The 24,059-nt window shown below is 40.5% G+C and overlaps 1 protein-coding gene across 8 annotated transcripts in view; it reads right to left on the bottom strand.

Moving 5' to 3' along the window:
* Window positions 1-11,894, bottom strand: part of arid1b (AT-rich interaction domain 1B) — a 112,146-nt gene extending 100,252 nt beyond the window's left edge. For 5 of the 8 annotated variants that reach the window (XM_082976781.1, XM_082976780.1, XM_082976777.1 and 2 more), the window contains exon 1: window positions 10,242-11,894. In XM_082976781.1, coding sequence (XP_082832907.1) covers window positions 10,242-11,498 — 1,257 coding nt within the window. In that variant the 5' untranslated portion in view covers window positions 11,499-11,894. The remainder of the gene's footprint in view (window positions 1-10,241) is intronic. The other 3 variants (XM_082976782.1, XM_082976779.1, XM_045720740.2) reach the window with 3 other exon arrangements.
* Between the last annotated feature and the right edge of the window lie 12,165 nt (window positions 11,895-24,059).

Genomic DNA, 24,059 nt, shown 5'->3' on the forward strand with positions numbered 1-24,059 from the left:
ATGACAGCCTAGGAACAGTGGGGTAACTGCCTTGATCAGGGGTAGAACGACAGATTTTTTTTTACCTTGTCGGCTTGGGGATTCGATCTTGCAACCTTTTGGTTACTAGTCCAACGCTCTAACCATTAGGCTACCTGCCACCGCAGTGGCTCAACAGTTTGTAAGCCAAATAAAGAAGTTAGGACCAAAACGACATGAGAAAATTCCAATGAAAGTCAGGGAAGGGGGGTGGGGGGGGGTGTTAGAACTCAGATATTACACAGGTACTTAAGGAGTGGGAGAAGTGGTTTGCTCGTTTGTTCTCAGGTAACAAAAATGTGGCATATTTTGAGGAAGAATTTTATAAAGACGTACGTTCCCTGAGAACTAAAATGCAAAATAGAATGTTAAAACCCTCTGATCAACACAGAGGTGGAAAAAGTACACAATTGTCATACTTGAGTAAAACAAAATACTACATTTTCATACTTGAGTAAAAGTAAATGCTATACATCAAATTCCTTATATTTAGCAAACCAGACAGCACAATTTCCTTTATTACTTTTGACAGCCAAGGGCACACTCCAACACAATTTACAAAGGAAGCATTTATGTTTAGTGAGTCCACCAGATCAGAGGCAGTAGAGATGACCAGGGACGTTCTCTTGATAAGTGTGTGAACTGGACCTTTTCCATGTTCTGCTAAGCATTCGAATTGTAACTTTTGAGTGTCAGGGGAAAATGTATGGAGTAAAAAGTACATCATTTTCTTTAGGAACGTAGTGAAGTAAAAGTACTAGTAAAGTAAAGTACAGAAACCCCCCAAAACAACTTAAGTAGAATTTGAAAGTATTTAAGTACTTTACACCACTGAATACACAGTGCATTCAGAAAGTATTCAGACCCCTTGACTTTTTCCACATTGTTACGTTGCAGCCTTATTCTAAAATGGATTCAAAAATAAAATCATAATCCTCAGCAATCTACACACAATACACTATAAATGACAAAGCAAAAACTTTTGACAATGTATTAAAAAATAGAAATGCCTTTACATAAGTATTCAGACCTTTTGCTATGACACTCACAACTGAGCACAGGTGTATCCTGTTTCCATTGAACATCCTTGAGATGTTTCTACATCTTGGAGTCCACCTGTGGTAAATTCCATTGATTGGACATGATTTGGAAAGGCACACACTTGTCTATATAGGGTCCCACAGTTGACAGTGCATGTCAGAGCAAAAACCATGCCATGAGCTCAAAGGAATTGTCCATTAGGATTGTGTCGAGGCACAGATCTGGGAAAGGGGGCCCAAAAAAAATCTGCAGCATTGAAGATCCCCAAGACCACAGTGGCCTCAATCATTCTTAAAAGGAAGAAGTTTGGAACCACCAAGACTCTTCCTAGAGCTGGACGCCCAGCCAAACTGAGCAATTGGGGGAGAAGGGCCTTGGTCATGGATGTGACCAAGAACGTGATGGTCACTGACAGAGCTCTTGAGTTCCTCTGTGGAGATGGGAGAAACTTCCAGAAGGACAACCATCTCTGCAGCACTCCTGGCCAGATGGAAGCCATTCCTCAGGAAAGGCCCATGGCAGCCCGCTTGAAGCTTGCCAAAAGGCATCTAAAGAATCTCATACCATGAGAAACAAGATTCTCTGGTCTGATGAAGCCAAGATTGAACTCTTTGGCCTGAATGCTAAGCATCACATCTGGAGGAAACCTGGCACCATCCCTACAGGGAAGCGTGGTGATGGCAGCATCATGCTATGGGGAAGTTTTTCAGCAGCAGGGACTGGAGGACTAGTCAAGATCGAGGAAAAAGATGAACAGAGCAAAGTACAGAGATATCCTTGATGAAAACCTGCTCCAGAGCTCTCAGGTTTACCTTCCAACAGGACAACAACCCTAAACATACAGCTAAGAAAAAAACAGGAGTGGCTTCGGGACAAGTCTGAATGTCCTAGAGTGGCCCAGCCAGTGCCCGGACTTGAACCCGGTCAAACATCTCTGGAGAGACCTGAAAATAGCTGTGCAGCAACGCTCTCCATCCAACCTGACAGAGCTTGAGAGGATCTGCAGAGAAGAATGGGAGAAACTCCCTAAATACAGGTGTGCCAAGCTTGTAGCATCATACCCATGAAGACTCAATGATGTAAAGGTGCTTCAACAAAGTACTGAGTACTTTAGGCAAATGTGATATTTCCGTAATTTATATTTTTGTAATACATTTGCAAAAATGTCATTAAAAAAAAACATTTTTGCTTTTTATTATGGGGTATTGTATGTCGATTGATGAGGGGGGAAAACAATTGAATATATTTTAGAATAAGGCTGTAACGTAACAAAATGTGGAAGAAGTAATGGGGTCTGAAAACTTTCCGACACCACTGTATGTAACCCATACTTAAAGGAGCTTCTTCTGTGGCAGAAGTTAAGGTGATTGACGCTGCAAAAAATGGGAAAGTGTTTGACATTGATGAACTGCCTAATTAACTTTTAAAATCCAAATTTGTTTTGAGTACAGTACAATGCCATCCATAAGTCTATAGTAAATCCCATTCTCAAATCTTCAAAACAATGTAACTGAATTATAGAGGCATACGTTTATGAAGTACGGTATATAAAATGATATTCATCCATCCTCAACAATAGGCTAATTACCTTTTTGCAGGATCAAAACATTCTAGTGGAAGAACAAAATGGTTTCGGTAAATCCAGAGCCTCTTTTGATCATATCTTCTCAGTCTGTACAATAATCAGACATAGATTACATAAAGCCTACATTTGCATGTTTCATTGACTTCCAGAAAGCTAAAGGGATCTTTTGGCCTGTAGTTTGTTAAAGACAAGGGTTGATTGGAAATTTTATCATGCAATCCAGTCTCTTTACGAAGTACCAAATGCTTGTGTGCGTGTTAATGAATATCGTACAGATTGGTTTCCCACACCCTCAGGTGTAAAATAAGGAGACGCCTTATCACTGACTTTGTTCGCTATGTTTATAAATTATTTGGCAAAATAATTGGAGTACGATATGATGAAATGCTAAGTATCCTTTTATATGCTGATGTTATTTTAATGGCAGAAACTGAACAAGACCTGCAGAAACCTTTAATTTGTAGTTAATTGGTGTAAAAGATGGAGACTCATGATCAACCAGACAAAAACACAGATAAAGCATTTTGGAAAACCAGGTACTAAAGAGAAGTGTTTTTCAGTTTTGTTTTGGTGAAGACATTGAGTACATTAGCAATTGGCCGGAAGGGTAGCCTAGTGGTTAGAGCGTTGGACTTGTAACCGAAAGGTTGACAGATCGAATCCCCGAGCTGACAAGGTAAAAATCTGTTGTTCTGCCCCAGAGATGCGTGTGTCCTGTTCTGGAATATTCAGCAGGAGTGCTGAGAGGTATCTCAAAAACAAACATGTCCAGAGCAGTACTTTACTTAAGGTGGTCACATGTTTGCACCTATACTTGCAATAACTGGGGACATGGGTTGGGAACCCTGTGATGGAAGGTGTGTTTGGTGAGACTTTGGAATAGACTTTTGGATATGCCAACTGCCAGAATAGCTAGTAGGTAGATAGGTAGCAGCAGGTAGTCTAGTGGTTAGAATGTTGGGCCAGTAACCGTAAGGTTGTAAGATCAAATCCCCAAGCTGACAAGGTAAAAATCTGTCATTCTGCCCCTAAACAAGGCAGTTAACCCACTGTTCCTAGGCCTTCATTGTAAATAAGAATGTATTCTTAACTGACCTGCCTAGTTAAATTAAGGAAAAATAAATAGTAATGTTTTTCAATGGGATCTATCCATAGAGGGGATCCTGGGCAACTGAAATGTCTGACCTTTTTCAACAGTGACTGAACATCTGTACAAAAAACAAATTACAGGAAACATTGATATTATCAGAAAACTTGATGCAATATTTCAAAAATGATTAGAGGAGATTAATGATAAACCCAAATTGAGAAGTTTTTGTTTGATTAAGGGTGAATTTGTGTGTGTGTGTGAGAGATATATTATGTATAACCTACCTAAAAGCAAGAGATAGCTATGTGCACAGGTAAGATCAGGGATATTGCCTCTGCATATTGAAACAGGTTGGTACGGTGGCAAAATGGAAGAGAAAAGACCTCTTATTGTGACCTCGAAGAAATAGAGAATGGAGCTCATTTTATCCTCTATTGGCCTATCTATCATGGCATATGCTTGCTCTTAATCCACAAAGCACACCAGATATACCCTGGCATCTGTATATGTTATGTATGGTTGTTATGTTATGTACGTAAGCACAGTACCATTCAAAAATGTACACCGACTCATTCAAGGGTTTTTATTTTTACTATTTTCTACATTGTAGAATAATAGTGAAGACATCAAAACTCAAATCACACATATGGAATCAGGGAGTAATCCAAAAAAAAGTGTTAAATAACCAGCTTCGTGAGGTAGTCACCTGGAATGCATTTCAATTAACAGGTGTGCCTTGTTAAAAGTTAATTTGTGGAATTTCTTCCTTCTGAATGCGTTTGAGCCAATCAGTTGTGTTGTGACACAGTAGGGGTGGTATACAGAAGATAGCCCTATTTGGTAAAAGACCAAGTCCATATTATGGCAAGAACAGCTCAAACAAGCAAAGAGAAACAATAGTCAATCATTACTGTACATACGTTTCTTTGAAAGTTTCTTCAAATGCAGTCGCAAAAACCATCAAGTGCTATGATGAAACTGGCCCTCATGAGGACCACCACAAGAAAGGAAGACCCAAAGTTAGCTCTGCTGCAGAGGATAAGTTCATTAGAGTTACCAGCCTTAGATTGCAGCCCAAATAAATAAAATCCATTTTTATTTGTCACATGGCCGAATACAAGCCCTTAACCATCAATGCAGTTTTAAGAAATAAATTGAAATAACAAATAATTAAGGCGCAACAATAAAATAAACAGTAACGATGCTATATACAGGGGGTTCCGGTACAGAGTCAATGTGCGGGGGCACCGGTTAGTCATGGTAATATGTACTCGTAGGTAGAGGTAAAGTGACTATGCATGGATAATAAACAGTAGCAGCAGCATACAAATGGGGGCTGGGGTGGGGACAAAGCAAATATTCCAGGTAGCCATGTGATTAACTGTTCAAGAGTCTTATGGCTTGGGGGGGGGGGGGTAGAAGCTGTTAAGCATTTCTTCATTTTTTGCCTGCCGTGCGGTAGCAGAGAGAACAGTCTATGACTAAGGTGGCTGGAGCCCTTGGCAATTTTTTGGACCTTCCTCTGACACCACCTGGTATAGAGTTCCTGGATGGCAGAAAGCTTGGCCCCAGTGATGTACTGCGGCCGCAGTGCCTTGCGGTCGGAGGCCGTGATGCAACCAGTCAGAATGCCCTCGATGGTGCAGATGCTTCAGAGTTCAAAAGACAACTGTTCAGAGGAGACTGCGTGAATTTGTATTTATTATGGATCCCGCAGCAGCTACTCTTCCTGGGGTCCAGCAAAATTAAGGCAGTTCATTTTTAAAACATTACAATACATTCACAGATTTCACAACACACTGTGTGCCCTTAGGGCCCTACTCCACCACATACCTACATTACTAAATCCATGTGTATGTATAGTGCGTATGTTATCGTGTGTGTCTGCGCCAATGTTTGGGTTGCTGCACAGTCCCTGCTGTTCCATAAGGTGTTTTTGAATGTGTTTTTTTAAATCAAATTTTACCGCTTGCGTCAGTTACTTGATGTGGAATAGAGTTCCATGTAGTACTGTGTGCCAGGCCTTCATGGTCAAATTGCTGCAAAGAAACCACTACTAAAGGACACCAATAATAAGAAGAGACTTGCTTGAGCCAAGAAACACAAGCAATGGACATTAGACTGGTGGAAATCTGTCCTTTGGTCTGATGGATCCAGATTTTTGGTTGCAACCGTCGTGTCTTTGTGAGACGACGAACAGATGACCTCCATATGTGTGGTTCCCACCGTGAAGCATGGAGGTGTGAGTGTGCTTTGCTGATGATGCCATCAGTGACTTATTTAGAATTTAATGCACACTTAACCAGCATGGCTACCACAGCATTCTGCAGCGATAGGCCATCCCATTTGGTTTGCGCTTAATGGGACTATCATTTGTTTTTCAACAGGACAAACACACCTCCAGGCTGTGTAAGGGCTATTTAACCAAGAAGGAGAGTGATGGAGTGCTGCATCAGATAACTTGGCTTCCACAATCACCCGAACTCAACCCAATTAAGATGATTTGGGATGAGTTGGACCGCAGAGTGACGGAAAAGCAGCCAACAAGTGCTCAGCATATGTGGAAACTCCTTCAAGACTGTTGGAAAAGCATTCCTAATGAAGCTGGTTTAGAGAATGCCAAGAGTAGAAGTAGGCCCATAGGTTACCTGGCCTGCGCACAAATGTAGGCGTATAAAATGTGCCAATTCGGGGATCAGATAGTATTTCTGATTGGCTTAACACACCACCTGTGGAACTTCAAAGTAATGTTTTCTTCACCTCAAACAGCAAGCAAGCAAAGTCTGTTTTCACATCCATTGAGAATGACAATAGTTCCTCAATGTATTTGAAAAACAACTCAGCGCGAAAAAGGAAAAATGTCATGCTCTGATCCAGTGGAAACGGCATAAAATAGACCTACCCAATTACTTCTTATCCGTTGCGCAAATAGTCTACAGCTGTGTCTGTCCTGAGCTTACTGGTGTGGGAAACTGAGGGCACAGAATATTTCATACAATGTTGCAAGTTTGCTAGCATGAGCTTCAGGCCAGATGCAAGTTAATACAATGTTTCAAGTTCATTGAAGATATCCTATAAATCACATTGGCCTATTTATAACTTATTTTAGGACATTTTCTGCCTGCAGGCTGCAATGGTTTTATTTGTTGGCTTTATAGGCTATTTACAGTTGGCAATGGAAGTTACTTTTTAGGTTTGTATCATTTAAAATTTAGTTTTGGATAGAATTTTGTTTAGCCACATGACAATGATTGAGATACGAAAGATGTTATTATAAATGAAACTTTTTCACGAAAATGTGCATATGAAAACCATACCTGGCACGCAGATCGGTAGAAATGGTAAGATAAATTGGCATGTCACATGATAAAGGTTGCCGACTCCCCGCAGAATCTGCAAGCCCCAGTAGGAGGATGGTCGGGTCAGGTTAAGTTTATCCTGATCTCTGGCTCCCTCAAGTAATTTGTGTCTTATTTTAAACAATGCGCGTAAAGCATCAGACAAGCTCAATGCATATATAGGTAATTTTATTAAAATACATAGGGTGTGTCTTCGTGGAAAAATACACTGTTGAACATTTTGACCAACTGATTGGTCGAAAGAACAGATGACTTTCTGTTGACTAAGATACTTTTTTGGTCCGGGACAGCCCTAAATTTTAGACAAAACCTTTTCAAAACAAAACTAAAAAATAGGGCCACCTCCTGCGATAACCAGCGCAATTCTGACAAAACTATGATAATATGCCAGCAGTGTAAAAATAGTTTTGAACACCCAATGTCAGGTTTGTCTGACCCCAAAAGGCATGTGACGAACTCTCTGTAACCCACGATGAAGTGGCCATCGCACTGACGTCCAGGCTTGTCATGAATAGAACCATCCTGCACATTATAGGCATTACATCTCTGCATTTAGCAGATCATCTTGGTATAGGCCTATATCCACAAACGGTATCTTTGTTGTAAATATACCCACTTGATTTGTCAAAATATACCATAACTAGATCGTTTGATAGCATGGTCAAAGCGAGCGTCAAAGCTATTTCGGTGTCTCTCCCTCCGTATTTCTTCTGAAGCTCCAAGGTTTGTGTGCTCAAAGCCCGAATGAGAGCGAGCTGCTAGAAAAACAGGGCACGTCCTCTTTAATAAGCCTAATTTAAGATTCAATTACAATACCTCTGAAGATCATTAACTTCCAAATTAGACATTTACTGTAGGCTTGTCAGTGACAGAATCTCAATCTGATGGAGACAGCGGGTATGAGCTGGTAAATACACAAAGAAGCGTCTATCTGAAATGTATATTTTACACTGGTGTGAGGTAGAAATTAGTAGTGGGGAAACTAAGCTACAACACCAACATTGTATTATATTTTTTTCCAGAAAGAAAGCATGCCCACATTACAATAAGACATCGATGCCTTGAAACAGATTTTTAGAGCAGGTTGTCACAGGGCAGGCGTGACCAGTGCACGTGTGTGCATGCATGCTCCTGCTGAGGTAAATAGCTGGCTGATGGTGGGATCAGGCACATGGCTAATCTGCATGTGTGAAGGTCAGGGCTCAACCACATAATGGGCTCCCTGCCAAAAAGCAGGATCACATCACTAGATAAATGAAGCAAGTAGCCAGAGTGTTAGAGATTTCATTACACAATGTAAACAGAACACAATCCTGAATCCTACCCCACACCATTACTGAAGGGATTAAGAAATTAGGCAAGAACACAGTAGACATCTCTATTTACGTCTACAGTGAAAATACACACATTTGATAGATGGGTGGTGAGAACCAATCTGATGCAATATTATGTAAACTAGGCAGTAGCTGTGAAATTTCACTCCAATTCTCAAACTTCCAAAGTGCCCTCGGAAGTGCAAGCTGTATACTAGTCCAATATTGGACTACAGGAGCTTAACGTTACTCCTTAGTCCAAGGACTTTACATGTTCTGTTTAAAGTGCGAATTGGCGCTGGAAGCCAAAACAGCGAAATACTCTTAAGTTAAATGTGAATCGATTCTCAATTGCGGTATTGTTCTAGAAACATAAATCCCTCTACTTTCACATCACATCAAAATAATTTCATAAATGCAACACACACATTCCGTTTTAACAGAGTTGCAGCCGACAGTACTGTCCACTGACAACACGTTTGTGGTTTCTGTCCTCCATTTACACACAGGTGTTCAGAGACTCAGACATCCAATTAGCACAGGTAGTCTACGTTTCCTGTAAACAAGCGCTGTAACATGGAAATATGGCCATGTGTGAACCTTAACCCTAAAAAAAGGTGTGTATCAATTTAATGTATTATTCATTGTCAATATATGAAAAATAAGGTCCTTATGCTACCAAAACCGTACCACAGGCGATGCGTGTCAATGTTCAGACCAAGCGTCACAGCTCTTAATAAAATCCCCCCCCTACAGAAGACGCCTTCCTCCAATGACTTACGTAATGGAACTGAAAGTCATGACCAAGAGCTAGCTGGATACCAGCCCTTGCAATCTCTAACCAATTGATTGCAACACATGGGAACATAGCTAGCTACTAGCATAATATATCCCTTAAAGGCGTTGGCAACTCTTTATGCACAATATGGGCCAAGGAGCATATCTAGCTAGCCAACGTTAGTTACTTGGCCAACGCGAGGCCCTCAAACTAGTGTTACAAAGCTAAATGTTATCAGGCTATGCTATAGCTAGCATATAACAAATTAGCGTATATAATAGTTCGCTGGATATCAACAAACGAATGCTAACGTTAGCGAGTAAGAATTGTGCTTGTTCAACATACGTTGATATGCTTTTTGAGATTTGAAACGGATACTTCAATATCTCAGCAGTTGCACACATCCTGACCTGACCGTTAGCTAGCTAGAGTCAACCTTGCTAGCTAGCAAGTCAATGCTAGTTAGAATGGTCCTTGGTTTTTAAGCAAGCTGAACATTAGATGGAATGGTCGACGATATTTTTTGTAAGTCCACAAGTTAAATTGCAAATAATGTTTTAAAATTAAATCAGCATGCGAATGCATACGTTTATTTGGAACTATGTATAGCTAAAGTGGTTTTAAAATGTTGGAGCATAGACTATAGAAACTAGGAAGCAAACTAACTGAAAAGGATAACTTTGTGGTCCCCAACCAGATGCCACATTTAATGCCAACTTCAAGCAACCATAAACATAATAGTTTGCTAACTGCTCACATGGCTGCTGAATTCAGAAAATGACAACGTGGATGTTATCTCCACCTGCATGTTTATATATTATACAGTAAAATGTTAGGTACTGTAATGTAGCTACACAAATATGCAGCCAGACTCAGAGAAGACCTCTCATCCTAGCCTCACTGGCTGACAAATTGGCATAACGTTCGCTAACTGGTCTCTGTGACCATAGCTACATTAATGTATCTATGTAACGTTAGTTAACTACAAAACCGCCTGGAAAGCTTAGTTAGTTTGGCCAATTAGTTAAAAAGTGACATATATGAATGTATCATTTACCTGTGATCTGCCGCTTCCTTGTCCGTTGTTTCCAGGGCTCATGGCTGGGTGATTTCTTTGTTGTCCTCCCCAAACATGAGTAACTGAACCGTATTGGGGGTTTATGTCTTTGGTCAGCCCCATGCTTGATTGTTGTTGTTGTTGAGCAGAGGGATTAGTGTAATCTTGATAGCCACCGCCATAGCCCCGCATCATAGGGCTCGGGGATGTCAGTAGCTGGTTTAGAGTTGGGGTAGCCCCCGAAGGATGTTGCTGAGTTTGCCCTGGAAATCTCTGAAACCCTCCAACATTAGCACCACCAGAAGAGGCAGCGGCCATGGCAGCTTTGCTATGATTAGCAGCAGCCGTGTTGCTGCCTAGGCCCATCATGTTGTTCCCCTGCCGAGAGGGACTCATCATCCCATATCCACTATTACCGTAGCCAGGGCGGTAAGTCGGGTAGTGGTTGTACGGGTTGTTGTGGTACCCTTCGTGGGAGTTTTGTTGAACTTGATCCATATTCTGTTGTACCGAATGCATTATCCCAGACCCAGGGCTTTGTTGTCCGCCATGTTGATCAAAGCAAGGCCCTCCTTTACCATTTCCATAATAACTATTAAACTCCGAAACTGAGCTGGTACCACTTTGGGACGGGTTGATGTTGTTATTCGTTGGTCCCGAACTGGCATGCTCGTACCTGCTGTCCAACCGGTCTTCCGTTTTGCTCGGTTGGTCGTCCTCATTTTTATTCAGCATTTCCTGTTGCTGATGGCGTTCGACTGTATTCCCTAAAACAACATTCCCTTTTCCTCCATGTTGGCGGTTTCCACTTTCTCCATGTAGCGACTGCTGGTTGTTGTTCTGAATTTGGCGTTGTTGGTGCTGAATGAATTGGTTGAATGGCTGTTGCTGAGGAGGTGTGTGGTGGAGAGATGGAGTATCTTCGCCACCAACATTTTTCACTTTATGACTCACAAACATTCCCGTCTCCATGCTAGAATTTGAAGTCGAAAAAGACGCCGATCTAGAATCTCTACTTTCCTTCTCACGTGGATTCGAATCGTTGTTTGCAGGAGAAGCTCGAGCTCTACTGGTCGGGTTCAGTTCATGGCGTTCTACATTATTCATAGCATGAACGCTAGTCCCATTTCCTACCCCAAGCACAGCTCCACCAACTACTCCAGACTTGCCAGATTTCAAATCTTGACTCAAGTTACTGGTTAAATTCGACCTTTTCTTACCATTTGATGTTGGGGCTGTTGCCACTTGTGCGGCCATGATCAAGTCCACATCTCAGGCATAAAGTCCAGTCAAGCTAGCAAGCTAACTGGCTAATGAAAAAAAAAAAAAAAAGAGGAAGAAAAGCAGAACACAAAAGAAGCCAGACAGCTAACGTTAGCTAACAAGAAAACGACGTTAGCGTAAAATCAAAAAGCGCAAGAGTATCGAATATCCGCATAAATACCGTCTGTTAGAGCAAGCTCATGTTATACGTTTTCAGACAGACATGAAACTTTTTTCCTTCCATGTCTAACCCGGATACAGGCAAATGCCTTTTCTCTCCGAAGCCCCTAGCCCAGCATGGCATCAGCGAAAACAGCGAGCGTTGAGAATCAAGGTCTCTAGCCAACGATGGTGGATAAATAAAGATGTCTACTCAAGCAGTTTACCATTTGAAAAAATGGTCAAGGTTCCTGTCTGTGTAAGTGGGTGTTCCCTCTCTCGCGTGAGCATGCTTTCCCGCGTGAGACCAATGGTGGAGTTCGGTTTGCATGGCCAGGTGTCACGGGTGGGTGGAGATGTCTTGTAAGGACAGGGGTGAAAGTAAGGCAAAATACATATCAGGGTAAGCCATACTGGTAAAACATCAAATCAAATCCAACTTTGTCACATGCGCTGAATACAACAGATGTAGACCTTACCGTGAAAAGCTTACTTACAAGCCCTTAACCAACTGTGCAGTTCAAGAAGAGTTAAGAAAATATTTACCAAATAAATGAAAGTAAAAAGTAAATAAATAAAATAACGAGGCTATATACAGGGGGCACCGGTACTGAGTCAGTGTGTGGGGGTACAGGTTAGTTGAGATAATTTGTCCATGTAGGTAGGGGTGAAGTGACTATGCATAGATATTAAACAGTGAGTAGCAGCAGTGTACAAAAGAAATGGAAAGGGGGGGGGGGGGGGTCAATGTAAATACTCCGGTGGCCATTTGATTAATTGCTCAGCAGTCTTATGGCTTTGGGGTAGAAGCTGTTAAGGAGCCTTTTGGTCATAGACTTGGCGCTCCGGTACCGCTTGTTGTGCAGTAGCAGAGAAAACAGTCTATGACTTGGGTGACTGGAGTCTCTGACAATTTTATGGGATTTCCTCTGACACCACCTATTATATAGGTCCTGGATGGCAGGAAGCTTGGCCCCAGTGATGTACTGGGCTGTACGCACTACCCTCTGTAGCGCCTTACGGTCAGATGTCAAGCAGTTGCCATACCAGGCGGTGATGCAACCATTCAGGATGCTCTCGACATGAGCCTTTCACAATAATTAAAACAAAATGTCAAGAAAACTGTAAGCTATTACACCATTATTAAGAATTACCACATGTCAGAGGCATGAAAAATGGACTTGAAAACGGGTGGTATACCAACCTACGAGCCAAAATGCAATGTGCCAATCGACAAATGTCATTACACTTTTTGGTGTTTGGTGTACAAGATGTCTCTTTCCATTCACCACTGTTTAGAGGCTGGAAATATTTTGTGAGTGGATGAACGTGCGTGTGTAACAGTGTAGGTTCCGTCCCTCTCTTCGCCCCAACCCGGGCTCGAACCCGGGACCCTTGCACACATCAACAACTGACACCCATCGTTACCCATCGCGCCACAAAAGCCGCGGCCCTTGCAACGCAAGGGGAAACCCTACTTCAAGTCTCAGAGCGAGTGACGTCACTGATTGAAACGCTATTAGCGCGCACCACCGCTAACTAACTAGCCATTTCACATTGGTTACACGCGTGTAGCCTAGTAAAGGAGCCCATTTTATTTATTTTATTAAACTATTATTTAACTAGGCGAGTCAGTTAAGAACAAATTCTTATTTACAATGACAGCCTACCAAAAGGCAAGGGATTGTTTGAGAATCTGATGACAACATCATGACTTATTGTGGCATAAACACAACCAAAGGTAATACATACAAGTTAAAGCTACAATATGTAACTTTTTGGCAACCCAACCAAATTCACTTAGAAACATATGTAAGAAGCGGTAGATCTGTTCTATGTAAGCTATTTCTATGCTTCCCGTTCTTAAGTTTAGTTTTTGCCAAACTGAAATGCACAATTTGAATGCCTGAATTGGAAAACAAGGAATGGATCCTAATGTATTTGAGAATTGTTCTCAAAGTGAAATAGGAACAAAATTATTTCACAATATCATACCAGGTGGAATTTAAATGTTTACCAAAAAAGTGGCAGGGTAAACGTTTTGAATCCCATATTACCCCTTTAATCAACAGTAGATGTCTTCAATGAATTAGAAATAGGCTTGTGTTTGAGTATGAGAGGCACAGACCTGTTTTTGTGATGTATTGAGCCATTGTTTTTCCTGCTTTCTTTACTATTTGTCTGATTGAATTCATTTCATATGTGGGACAATTGTTGACTGTAACGGTACTCATTCTTCTATATGCTATTATGTTATTAACAAAGTAACAAGAATGGAAAGAAAAGGATCAACAGAAAAGGAAACAGGCCATATGAGAACGTCTGTGTGTTTCTACGTAGGCCTAAATGAGAGCGAATATACATGAGCGAATTGTTAGTCTGTGTGCAGATGAGGGATTGACTCACTTGAGGGACTCAGTGGCCTGTTCAAGGGGAATCGACTGGGCCCTCCCCCAGCAACGGCAGCAGCAGCCCAGTCAAGTCAAGCAGGGAAAGTGGGTCAGACAGAAAACCCCCAGAAAGCAGTACAGCACAGCTCTCAGTAACACACTGACACCACACGCCTTGTATTTTTTGTACAAGAAAATAAAAAAGTATTCTCTAACACAGTAATTGTGAGCCAAATGCAAGAATATTCCCTTGATAGTGCACTACATTTGGCCAGTGCCCGGACAAAAGTAGTGCACTATATAGGTAATAGGATGCCATTTGGGACGCACACGGTGACAAAAGACACATTTAAACACACCTTGCTATACAGACACTGGCCAGACCAATGTGTTCAATTTCAGGGTGGAGTAAAATAACAGTTTTACAATTGATTTGTTTACTAGGATGGCTTCAGGTTGCTCAACATGCAGTGTATAAAAGAGTGACTGTATTCACAAATGTGTCTTGAAGACTGATCCATTTCATATGATATTTTACGAATTGCAAAGTGTACAAATTGTTACGAATTTGTAAAACGAATGACATGTTACGAATTTCAAATTGTTTTTGCAAACGTTAGTTATGCTAGGAGTTAAGTTTAGGGTTAGGGCAAGGGTTATCTAAAAAGGGTTAGGGTTAGCTAACACACTAAGATATTTCAAATTAGCTAAAAATTAGTATGTAGTTGCTAATTAGCTAAAATTATAAAGTTGTACGTGATGAGATTTGAAAAAGCAATCTTTGGGTTGTTAGACGTTTGCGTTATACGCCCGCCTTAAGTAACCATCTGTCTTATGTAACCATACCAAATGTAACATACTAATTTCAGTGTCCTGGATTTACATGTACTATGTTACGTCTAGTCTATGAGACCAGGCTGTGTATTTTCCATCCAAGTTCATGCCTATTTCACTGGATAAATGTAAGCAACCAAAGGCAACTTCTCAAACCTCTGACAGCAAATACTTTGTGGATGGAGGTAGAGATAAGAGGAAATCACACTTATTGTTCTCAAACCGCAAAGTATTGCTGAAATTATGAGAGTACAGACAGAATAGAATTACATAATATAGAATGTTACATTTTAAGTCTCTCACTGCATAATTCCAACAATACTATAACCCTATGATTCAACAACATTTTGTGTCAACCCTGTGTTCTATGCTTTGCACATTAGCAATAACAGCTTATAATATGATTGCTTCAAACATCAACAAATCAGTCAAACCTATGGAACAAATCTAATGAGCAATAGTTGAACAGTGACTTTTCATAGTGGAAAGCATAATCATTTCCATTAATGCATAATAAGGCAGGGTCTATGCATACAATTAGTCCCTAAATGTATTATGATGTAAGGTTGAAGTACAAAGAACAGAAACAGGGATGTAGCCTACTCAGCACTAACCATGTAACCATCTGCATCCCAAATGGCACCCTATTCCCTATATAGTGCCCTACTTTATGAGCCCTGGTCAAATGTAGTGCCCTACATAGAGAATAGATTCAACCCATGACAAATTATAATTTTCACCCATTGTCCATTACAGTCCAGTTTACTGCATAGAGAGCCTATTATAGTATTAAAGGGGAACTATGTCATAAACCCTCTAAGTTCCATAATGGGGCCAAAATGGCTACCATTTTGGTAAGGGAGAATCCAAAACCAGTCTAATTGGAATGAATGGCGGTAGAGGCATTTCCAGCTTTTACTTTTGCAGGAAAATAAAAGTAAGACGTGATGTATCAGAAATTGTGTAATGGAATTATAGTCAACCTAAAATATTATTGTCATATAATTATAAATACAGTTTATACAGATTTTATACAAATGTTGTGTATAAATAGCCTCTGGAATATATGTAAACAGACCATAAATATCTCAGATTTTGTTTTCTTGGAAAGCTGTGAGTGCTATTATATGATACAATATCAGTACTAGTTGCATTTACAACTTGTTTAAGTCCTATCATCAACTGATTTCAGCCAGTGTATGGCTTTGGATTGTTTGAATGGAATGTTGGCATATTGGCAGAATCATTCCTCTAAAACTGTCTGGCCAGCTAGCTAACACACATACACTGCAGATAAACTCTTCACATTCATTGTTTAACACAATATCTTATCACAGCACTGTCAAATCATGGCTGACCTTTGGACCATCATAAGAAGGTTCTAGTATTCTAATTCCTAATTGTATGGTCTACTGTCTGTGAGCATCATCACTTGACTCTTTCACATTGACCCTCTACTCCACAACAGCTTCTCGACCACCCAGACCCCTTTTATCACCCCACTTAAAGCATCCATGTGACAGCTGGCTTTTAATGAACAATTTCACTGATGTGCCTTAGGTTGGAGCTGGCAGGGACCCAAACAGGAATTGGTCTCTGGGTCTCAAATGGCACCCAATTCTCTACATACAGTAGTGCACTCGAAATGGAATAGGGTGCCATTTGGGACGTAGCCACAATGAGCCGAGTGACACTGATTGCATTTCTCCAAATTAAACGTCACCTGACCTTGGCAGAGGTAAATCATTAGTTTCCCGTTGTAATCATCACACGGCCGCAATTATACGCCATTGGACCTCCATTTGCATTTAGACGTAGCTCAAGCCATGCCAAAAAAGAAAATACACATTGACAATGTCAGAGAAACTCAGGGACAGGGGTTTGCAAGCCAAAGGGATTGCATGATTGGAGCATAGCTATACACACAGTAGAGATAAGCAACTACAGGGCACATATTTTGTGTGCAACCCTTCTAAACAAGTCTACCTTATAACAACACTCTAATTCAAGAATATTCAAACGTAGAGAGAGAGCATTTGAGTTTACATTACTTGAAATGCAGCCCATAACTGAGAAAAAAAGATAAATCAGGGAATTACTTGCATCATTAGTAATTAATTACTTTAGTAATAAGGTGTTCTTTCTTACTGGCAGCTGTCTTACTGAACTAAGGGGTTGCCTAGCAATCACCATTACACACTGGGTGACATCATTCATGGCTGAATCAATCCAATCTCTTTAATTAAAATGACCTAGCTGACCATGTAGCATTATTTCCATAAACGTGACCTTCAAAGTAAGTCAGAAAACGTGAGCACAGTGAGGGGGGGTGTGAGATGAATCCAAGTCAGATTAGTATGGTGAAAACGTCAAATGCTGTGGTCTGCAAAATCATTGCTGAGATTCAATTTTACCACAGGGAAGGTACAATAGGCGTGACTTAATTTCCTCTGAAACACGCCAGCCATGCTGTAGTAGACAGTAGACAGTGAAGAACAAAGAACAAAGCAGCCTGAAGTAGAGCATATCATGGCTACAATACTGAAGCCAGCAGGTTTAATATAATAATCATCTCCCTTTGTAGGTTGGAAATAGAACAATTGTGTGTAATAGTATTAGTAATCTGCAGCAGGGGTTCCCAAACTTTCTTTTCACAGGGCCTCCTTTTTCCATTTTTAGAATTGTTCATTGAGATACCCTATGTTAAATACACCACCAAAAGCTTGATTTTGTTTCATTTGAGGGACCTAGGATTTTTGTTTGTTTTTAAGCTCATTTCCTTCAATTCTCATGACATCTTTTAGGTAGGCTATTTAATAATGATCATAATGATAATAATAATGGATAAGGAAAGTAAACTCTAGATCTGATTTCCCCAAATGTTATTTAGCTACCAAATTGTTTTATTATAATTCATATGAACCCTTTTACAGAAAGTGAATAGATCAAATGATAGCGACAGAGTCACACATTGTATAAGATTACTTCCCAAGCAAAGTCTTTTTTTTTTTTTTACTCCTCTACATTAGGTCAGCCTCAGATATCTCCATGTGCTTCAGAGTTGTGTCTTCCTCTGGCATTGTATAGCTTGTTTCTAGCCTAAAGCAACGCAGAGTTATGTGTCGTTTTCGATCGGTTTATACAATTGTGAATTTGTAAACCCCTAGGTTGGGAACCCCTATTCTAGAGTAATTTAAGATACGTCCCATAGGGCTTTCTTCAGAAGTAGTGCATTATAGAGAATAAAATACAATTTGGGACTAAACCCTTAGTGTCAGGGACAGCATTCTCACACTAAACACAGAGCCTATGTCCCGCCAATTCAGGTCTTTCAATCCATTAGGGATCACCACTAATCATTTAACCAGCAAAGTGGCGAGTCAAGACCTGGGATAATTTGTCCTGGCACACAGTGAAATGGGGCTGTGCATTACAAATGGCACCCTATTCTCTTTATAGTGCACTACTTTTGACCAGGGCCCATAAAACTCTGGTCAAAAGTAGCGTACTATGTAGCTGTTCCACAGATGTATACACGTGTAGTGGTTGATTGTGGATGCTTGGCAAGGAAAACAACCTCTCGACGAGATGTCCCCCCTCTGCTCACCGCTCCTTAGGCTGCGTCTCAAATGGCACTCTGTTCACCATATACAGATGTAGGATCTTAATTTGATCACATTGTTGCTGCAGGAGATTTCCTGCATAGCAGGAAATGCAGATGTGTAGTGTAGGCTTCTAAAGTTTGTAATTTATACTTAAAAATGTCAGACTTGATTTGCCCTAACAAAAAATGTATCAACCCCTACAAAAATGTCCATTAATTATAATCCACACAAGAATTCACATTTCCGGTTGCTGTAGGATTATTTTCCTTCTGTGAGAAACTGGCCAAATTAAGATCCAACACCCGTAGTGCACTACTTTTGACCATTTCCCTTGGGGCCTTGTGAAATGTAGTGCACTATAAAGGATATAGGGTGCCATTTGGGATGCATTGACACAGACTTATACACACTGTTCTCACTAAGTCTGGGATATGATCTATAGATTCTGTCTGAACACTAGTTTTAAACAGACACATTTCTCTGGGTATTTTTTTATGATGCTAATTCGATTTCCGCAGGGTCACGGACATCAACTGTACGGCTGTAAAATAGCAGCATGTTTCTACAGATGGGGAAAGGAGGTTCAAAATCAATGAGCCATCTCAGCAGGTAAATGTGTAAAAAAAAAAAAAAAAGTCACATTTACAATTTGTGGTATTAAATTAGCATTAGTATTAGTATTAGTATAAATACAATAAGATAAAACATTTTACATAATGGTGTACTTCCACTAACTGATCTGTGGACTAATAGTTTATAAGCAAGGATGTATTTATTAAAAAAAACTATTTATTGTGTGTAACACAAAATACATAGTTTCATAATAAACAATGGAAATTGCCTGAGTCACTTGAGTCAGTCTACTCTTGGGCGCAAACGTATCAGTGTTTCTCGTCTGAAAGCTGGATAACACTACTCAACAACTCAAAGTAACATTTCTATTAAACAAACTTTGAATGTTGTTAGCTATGTGCAATTCATTTTTAACATCGGACATTTATGCTTACATTTCCCCGCCCTGCCTGTCATTTAGACATTTTTTTATGAAAAGTCTTCCACTCTGTTTTCCCTGGACTCCTATTTGCTGTGCCACTTTGTCCTTTATTAGCACAATTGCCCTGGAATGCAGGCCATGTTAACGGAACCAAATGATCAAACCACATTTTCAAAGAGAAAAAGGATTAGAGGATAGTCTCTCTGGGTGTTTGTGGCCTGGCCACAGGATGCCTGTAATGCCTCTAGTGCAGTAGTGTAGTAGGTAGTTAGTGCAGGATAGTTACAGGATAGTGATGGGTGATGCATCCTTAAAGGGCCTGAGGATGAACCTTTGAATCCCGCAGATGGTTCTGTGTCAGTGGAGGTAGAAGCAGCAGGCTCTGTGTCACCAACTAAGAGAGATACAACGCAACAAGAACAGATCAAATCAAAGTTTATTGGTTGCGTACACAGTTGTTGTCGTGGGTATAGCGAAATGCTTGTGTTACTAGCTCCTAACAATGCAGCAAAAATATCAAACAGGTACACAAATAATAATCAAAAACAAGAAATCACAGGACGAATCCAGTTAGCAACCCACATAACGCCGTATCAGTAATCCAAATACAATATATGCGTATATACACCAAAAAGATACACAGGAGTAAAAGACCACGTTTTTTTGGCCAACCTTACACCAACTTCGATTTTGGACTGATTAAAAGGAAGCCTGGACAGTGACAGTTGTTCAGTATTGAACCAAAATCATCATCATCATCACCTGCTATGAAAAAAAGTGTGTGCCGTGTGCTGCAGTGTGAACAGATTAAGACACCAATTTATCAGGAAATGTGCAGAACAAAATGCACCTTGAAATGTACGACACAGAAGAGTTTTCCATTGTGTCAGATGTGTATACTAAGACCAGATGCTGCAGTGTGGACAGACGGAGGACTTAGTGACTGTCACAGAGAAGGTTGGAGCAGGATGTGGGGTGCTGGAGGGCCACATGGCTGATGTGGGCCTCTTGCTTAGGGAACCTCTGCAGCACGGTCCAGAAGGCCTGGATGGACAGGCTGTAGAGGCGGCAGAGAGTCAGCGCCGTCATGTTGGCCGAGTGCTTAGCATCCGTCACCAGGCACAGCTCAGAGCGCAGTCGGACCAAACCAGAGACAAACAAAAAGACAGGTCAGTAGTTGAGATGGGCCAGCGTTGCTAAGAATGGAATGGGGTCCTCATCTGGGTAAAGGCATGTATTCCACAAAAGAAAAGACGATGGTACCTAATGGGTTTCCATCAGTCAAATACAAAACAAGTAAGAATTTAGCATAAATATCAACCTTGAGCAGCAGCCACTAACAATGGCTGAAACTAAGTCAGTCTTAATTACACAGCAACATAATAACATTTCTATGGAGCAACCTAAATATAAGCATTCATTAAGGGTGGTGTGAGCTACTTTGATCTTCAATCTTTTCATACACTAAATGTGGCTCAGTTGGGAGAGCATGGTGCTTGCACCACCAGGGTTATGGGTTCGATTCCTGGGACAACCCATACGTAAAATGTATGCATGCGTGACTATAAGTCGCTTTGGATAAAAACATCTGCTAAATGCCTTAAATTATATAAATACGGTTGTAAAAAACAAGACTTCATTACGTTTGCTTTCATGTTCTTTGTTGTTGATTTTTTACCCTTTTTACTCCCCAATTTCATGGTATCCAATTGGTAGTTACAGTCTTGTCCCATTGCCGCAACTCCCGTATGGACTCGGGAGAGGCGAAGGTCGAGAGCCATGCGTCCTCTGAAACACGACCCCGCCAAGCCGCACTGCTTCTTGACACACTGCTCGCTTAACCCGGAAGTCAGCCGCACCAATGTGTCGGAGGAAACACCGTAAAACTGCCAACCGAAGTCAGCTTGCAGGCGTTCGGGCCCGCCACAAGGAGTGGCTAGAGCTTGATGGCACAAGGAAATCCCATCCGGCCAAACCCTCCCCTAACCCGGACGATGCTTGACCAATTGTGCGCCGCCTCATGGGTCTCCCAGTCACGGCCACTTGGGAGGCCATTTTCATATTTTTTTAATAATTAAATGTAATTACCATACCATGCATGTACATTGTGTTGTTCACATAAACATCAAAGAACAATCATATCACTATGATGTAATTCTCAAAATCCCTTTAACAATTTGCGTGAAAATCCAGGGATATTTCAGCATCTGTTTATGCTACATTCACCTCAGATTTCTTGATTACCAACCCAAAACAAATGTTGTAGAATAAAGACGGAAACAAGTGACTTTTGACCATGCAACTACTTATGCCATCAGCAACGATCCCATTTATCTTATTAGAACAAACAACAAATTAGACACCTATTATAGCATGAGTATAAACACGTATTATAGCCAACTTCCTGATTGAATATCTGCCACATCTTATCAGTTATGATTATCATGTGCATCCCTCAGTGCCTTTCATTTATAATCTCAACACTTTGAGCAGTGATCAGTCACTGTCAGGGGGACTCTGCAGTAGTAGAGGAGACAGGGAGGAAGACCGTCCTAAGCAGTGCCATTATGAACTACAGTTGAAGTCGGAGGTTTACATACACCTTAGCCAAATACATTTAAACTCAGTTTTTCACGATTCCAAACATTTAGTCTGAGCAAAAATGCATTGTCTTAGGTCAGTTAGGATCACCACTTTATTTGAAGAATGTGAAAGGTCAGAATAATAGTAGAGAGAATTATTTATTTCAGCTTTTATTTATTTCAACACATTCCCAGTGGGTCAGAAGTTTACATATACTCAATTAGTATTTGGTAGCATTGCCTTTAAATTGTTTAACTTGGGTCAAACGTTTCGGGTAGCCTTCCACAAGCTTCCCACAATAAGTTGGGTGAATTTTGTCCCATTCCTCCTGACAGAGCTGGTGTAACTGAGCAGGTTTGTAGGCCTGCTTGCTGGAACACACTTTTTCAGTTCTGCCCACAAATTTTCTAGAGGATTGAGGTCAGGGCTTTGTGATAATCACTCCAATACCTTGACTTTGTTGTCCTTAAGCCATTTTGCCACAACTTTGGAAGTATGCTTGGGGTCATTGTCCGTTTGGTAGACCCATTTGCGACCAAGCTTTAACTTCCTGACTGATGCCTTGAGATGTTGCTTCAATATATCCACATCATTTTTCTACCTCATGATGCTATCTATTTTGTGAAGTGCAGCAGTCCCTCCTGCAGCAAAGCACCCCCACAACATGATGCTGCCACCCCTGTGCTTCACAGGTTGGGCAAAGATGTGCTGGCGGAAGCTGCCAGGGTGACGGTAGTGTCACTTATACTTCTTCAGGTCACTGTGCTGGATGGAACAGTAAATGTTTGAAAGTGTAAGATTTAAGATCCAAAATTAATTAGACTGAATCGTGCATCTATACTGCCCTCTGGTGGGGATTGTATGTATACAACTTCCATTATTATTTTACACTGACTGGACTAACACAACAAATGCAAATAATCCAACATATATATACAGGATTATTTGCATTTGTAAAATAATTATGGAAGTTGTATACATACAATCCCCACCAGAGGGCGTCTAGCACGATTCAGTCTAATGAATTTTGGATCTTAAATCTTACACTTTCAAACATTTATTGTTACATCCAGCATCCAGAAGAAGTATAAGTGACACTAATATATATATATATATATATATAAATAATACCAGTCAAAAGTTGAGACACACTTTCCCATTCAAGGGTTTTTCTTTATTTGTACTATTTTCTACATTGTAGAATAATAGTGAAGACATCCAAACTATAAAATAACATATATGAAATCATGTAGTAAACAAAAAAGTGTTAAACAAATCAAAATATATTTTATATTTGAAATTCTTCAAAGTAGCCACCCTTTGCCTTGATGACAGCTTTGCACACTCTTGGCATTCTCTCAACCAGCTTCATGAGGTAGTCACCTGGAATGCATTTCAATTAACAGGTGTGCCTTGATAAAAGTTAAATTGTGTAATTTATTTCCTTCTTAATGCATTTCAGCCAATCATTTGTGTTGTGACAAGGTAGGGGTGGCTTACAGAAGATATTTGTTAAAAGACCAAGTCCATATTATGGCAAGAACAGCTCAAATATGCAAAGAGAAATGAAAGTCCATCATTACTTTAAGACATGAAGTTCAGTCAAATTTGAAGAACTTTGAAAGTTTCTTCAAGTGCAGTCGCAAAAATCATCAAGCGCTATGATGAATCTGGCTCTCACGAGGACCGCCACAGGAAAGGAAATCCCAGAGTTACCTCTGCTGCAAAGGAAAAGTTAATTAGAGTTACCAGCCTCAGAAATTGCAGCCCAAATAAATGCACTCACAGAGTTCAAGTAACAGAAACATATCGACATCAACTGACTGCGTGAATCAGGCCTTCATGGTCAAATTGCTGCAAAGAAACCACTACTAAATGGGCATCAAGCAGAAGTGACTTGCTTGGGCCAAGAAACATAAGCAATGAACATTAGACTGGTGGAAATCTGTCCTTTGGTCTGATGAGTCAAAATTTGTCTTTGTGAGACGCA

Source organism: Salmo salar, chromosome 06 (assembly GCF_965601325.2).
Source record: "Salmo salar chromosome 06, fSalSal1, whole genome shotgun sequence".
Classification (NCBI taxonomy): Eukaryota; Metazoa; Chordata; class Actinopteri; order Salmoniformes; family Salmonidae; genus Salmo; species Salmo salar.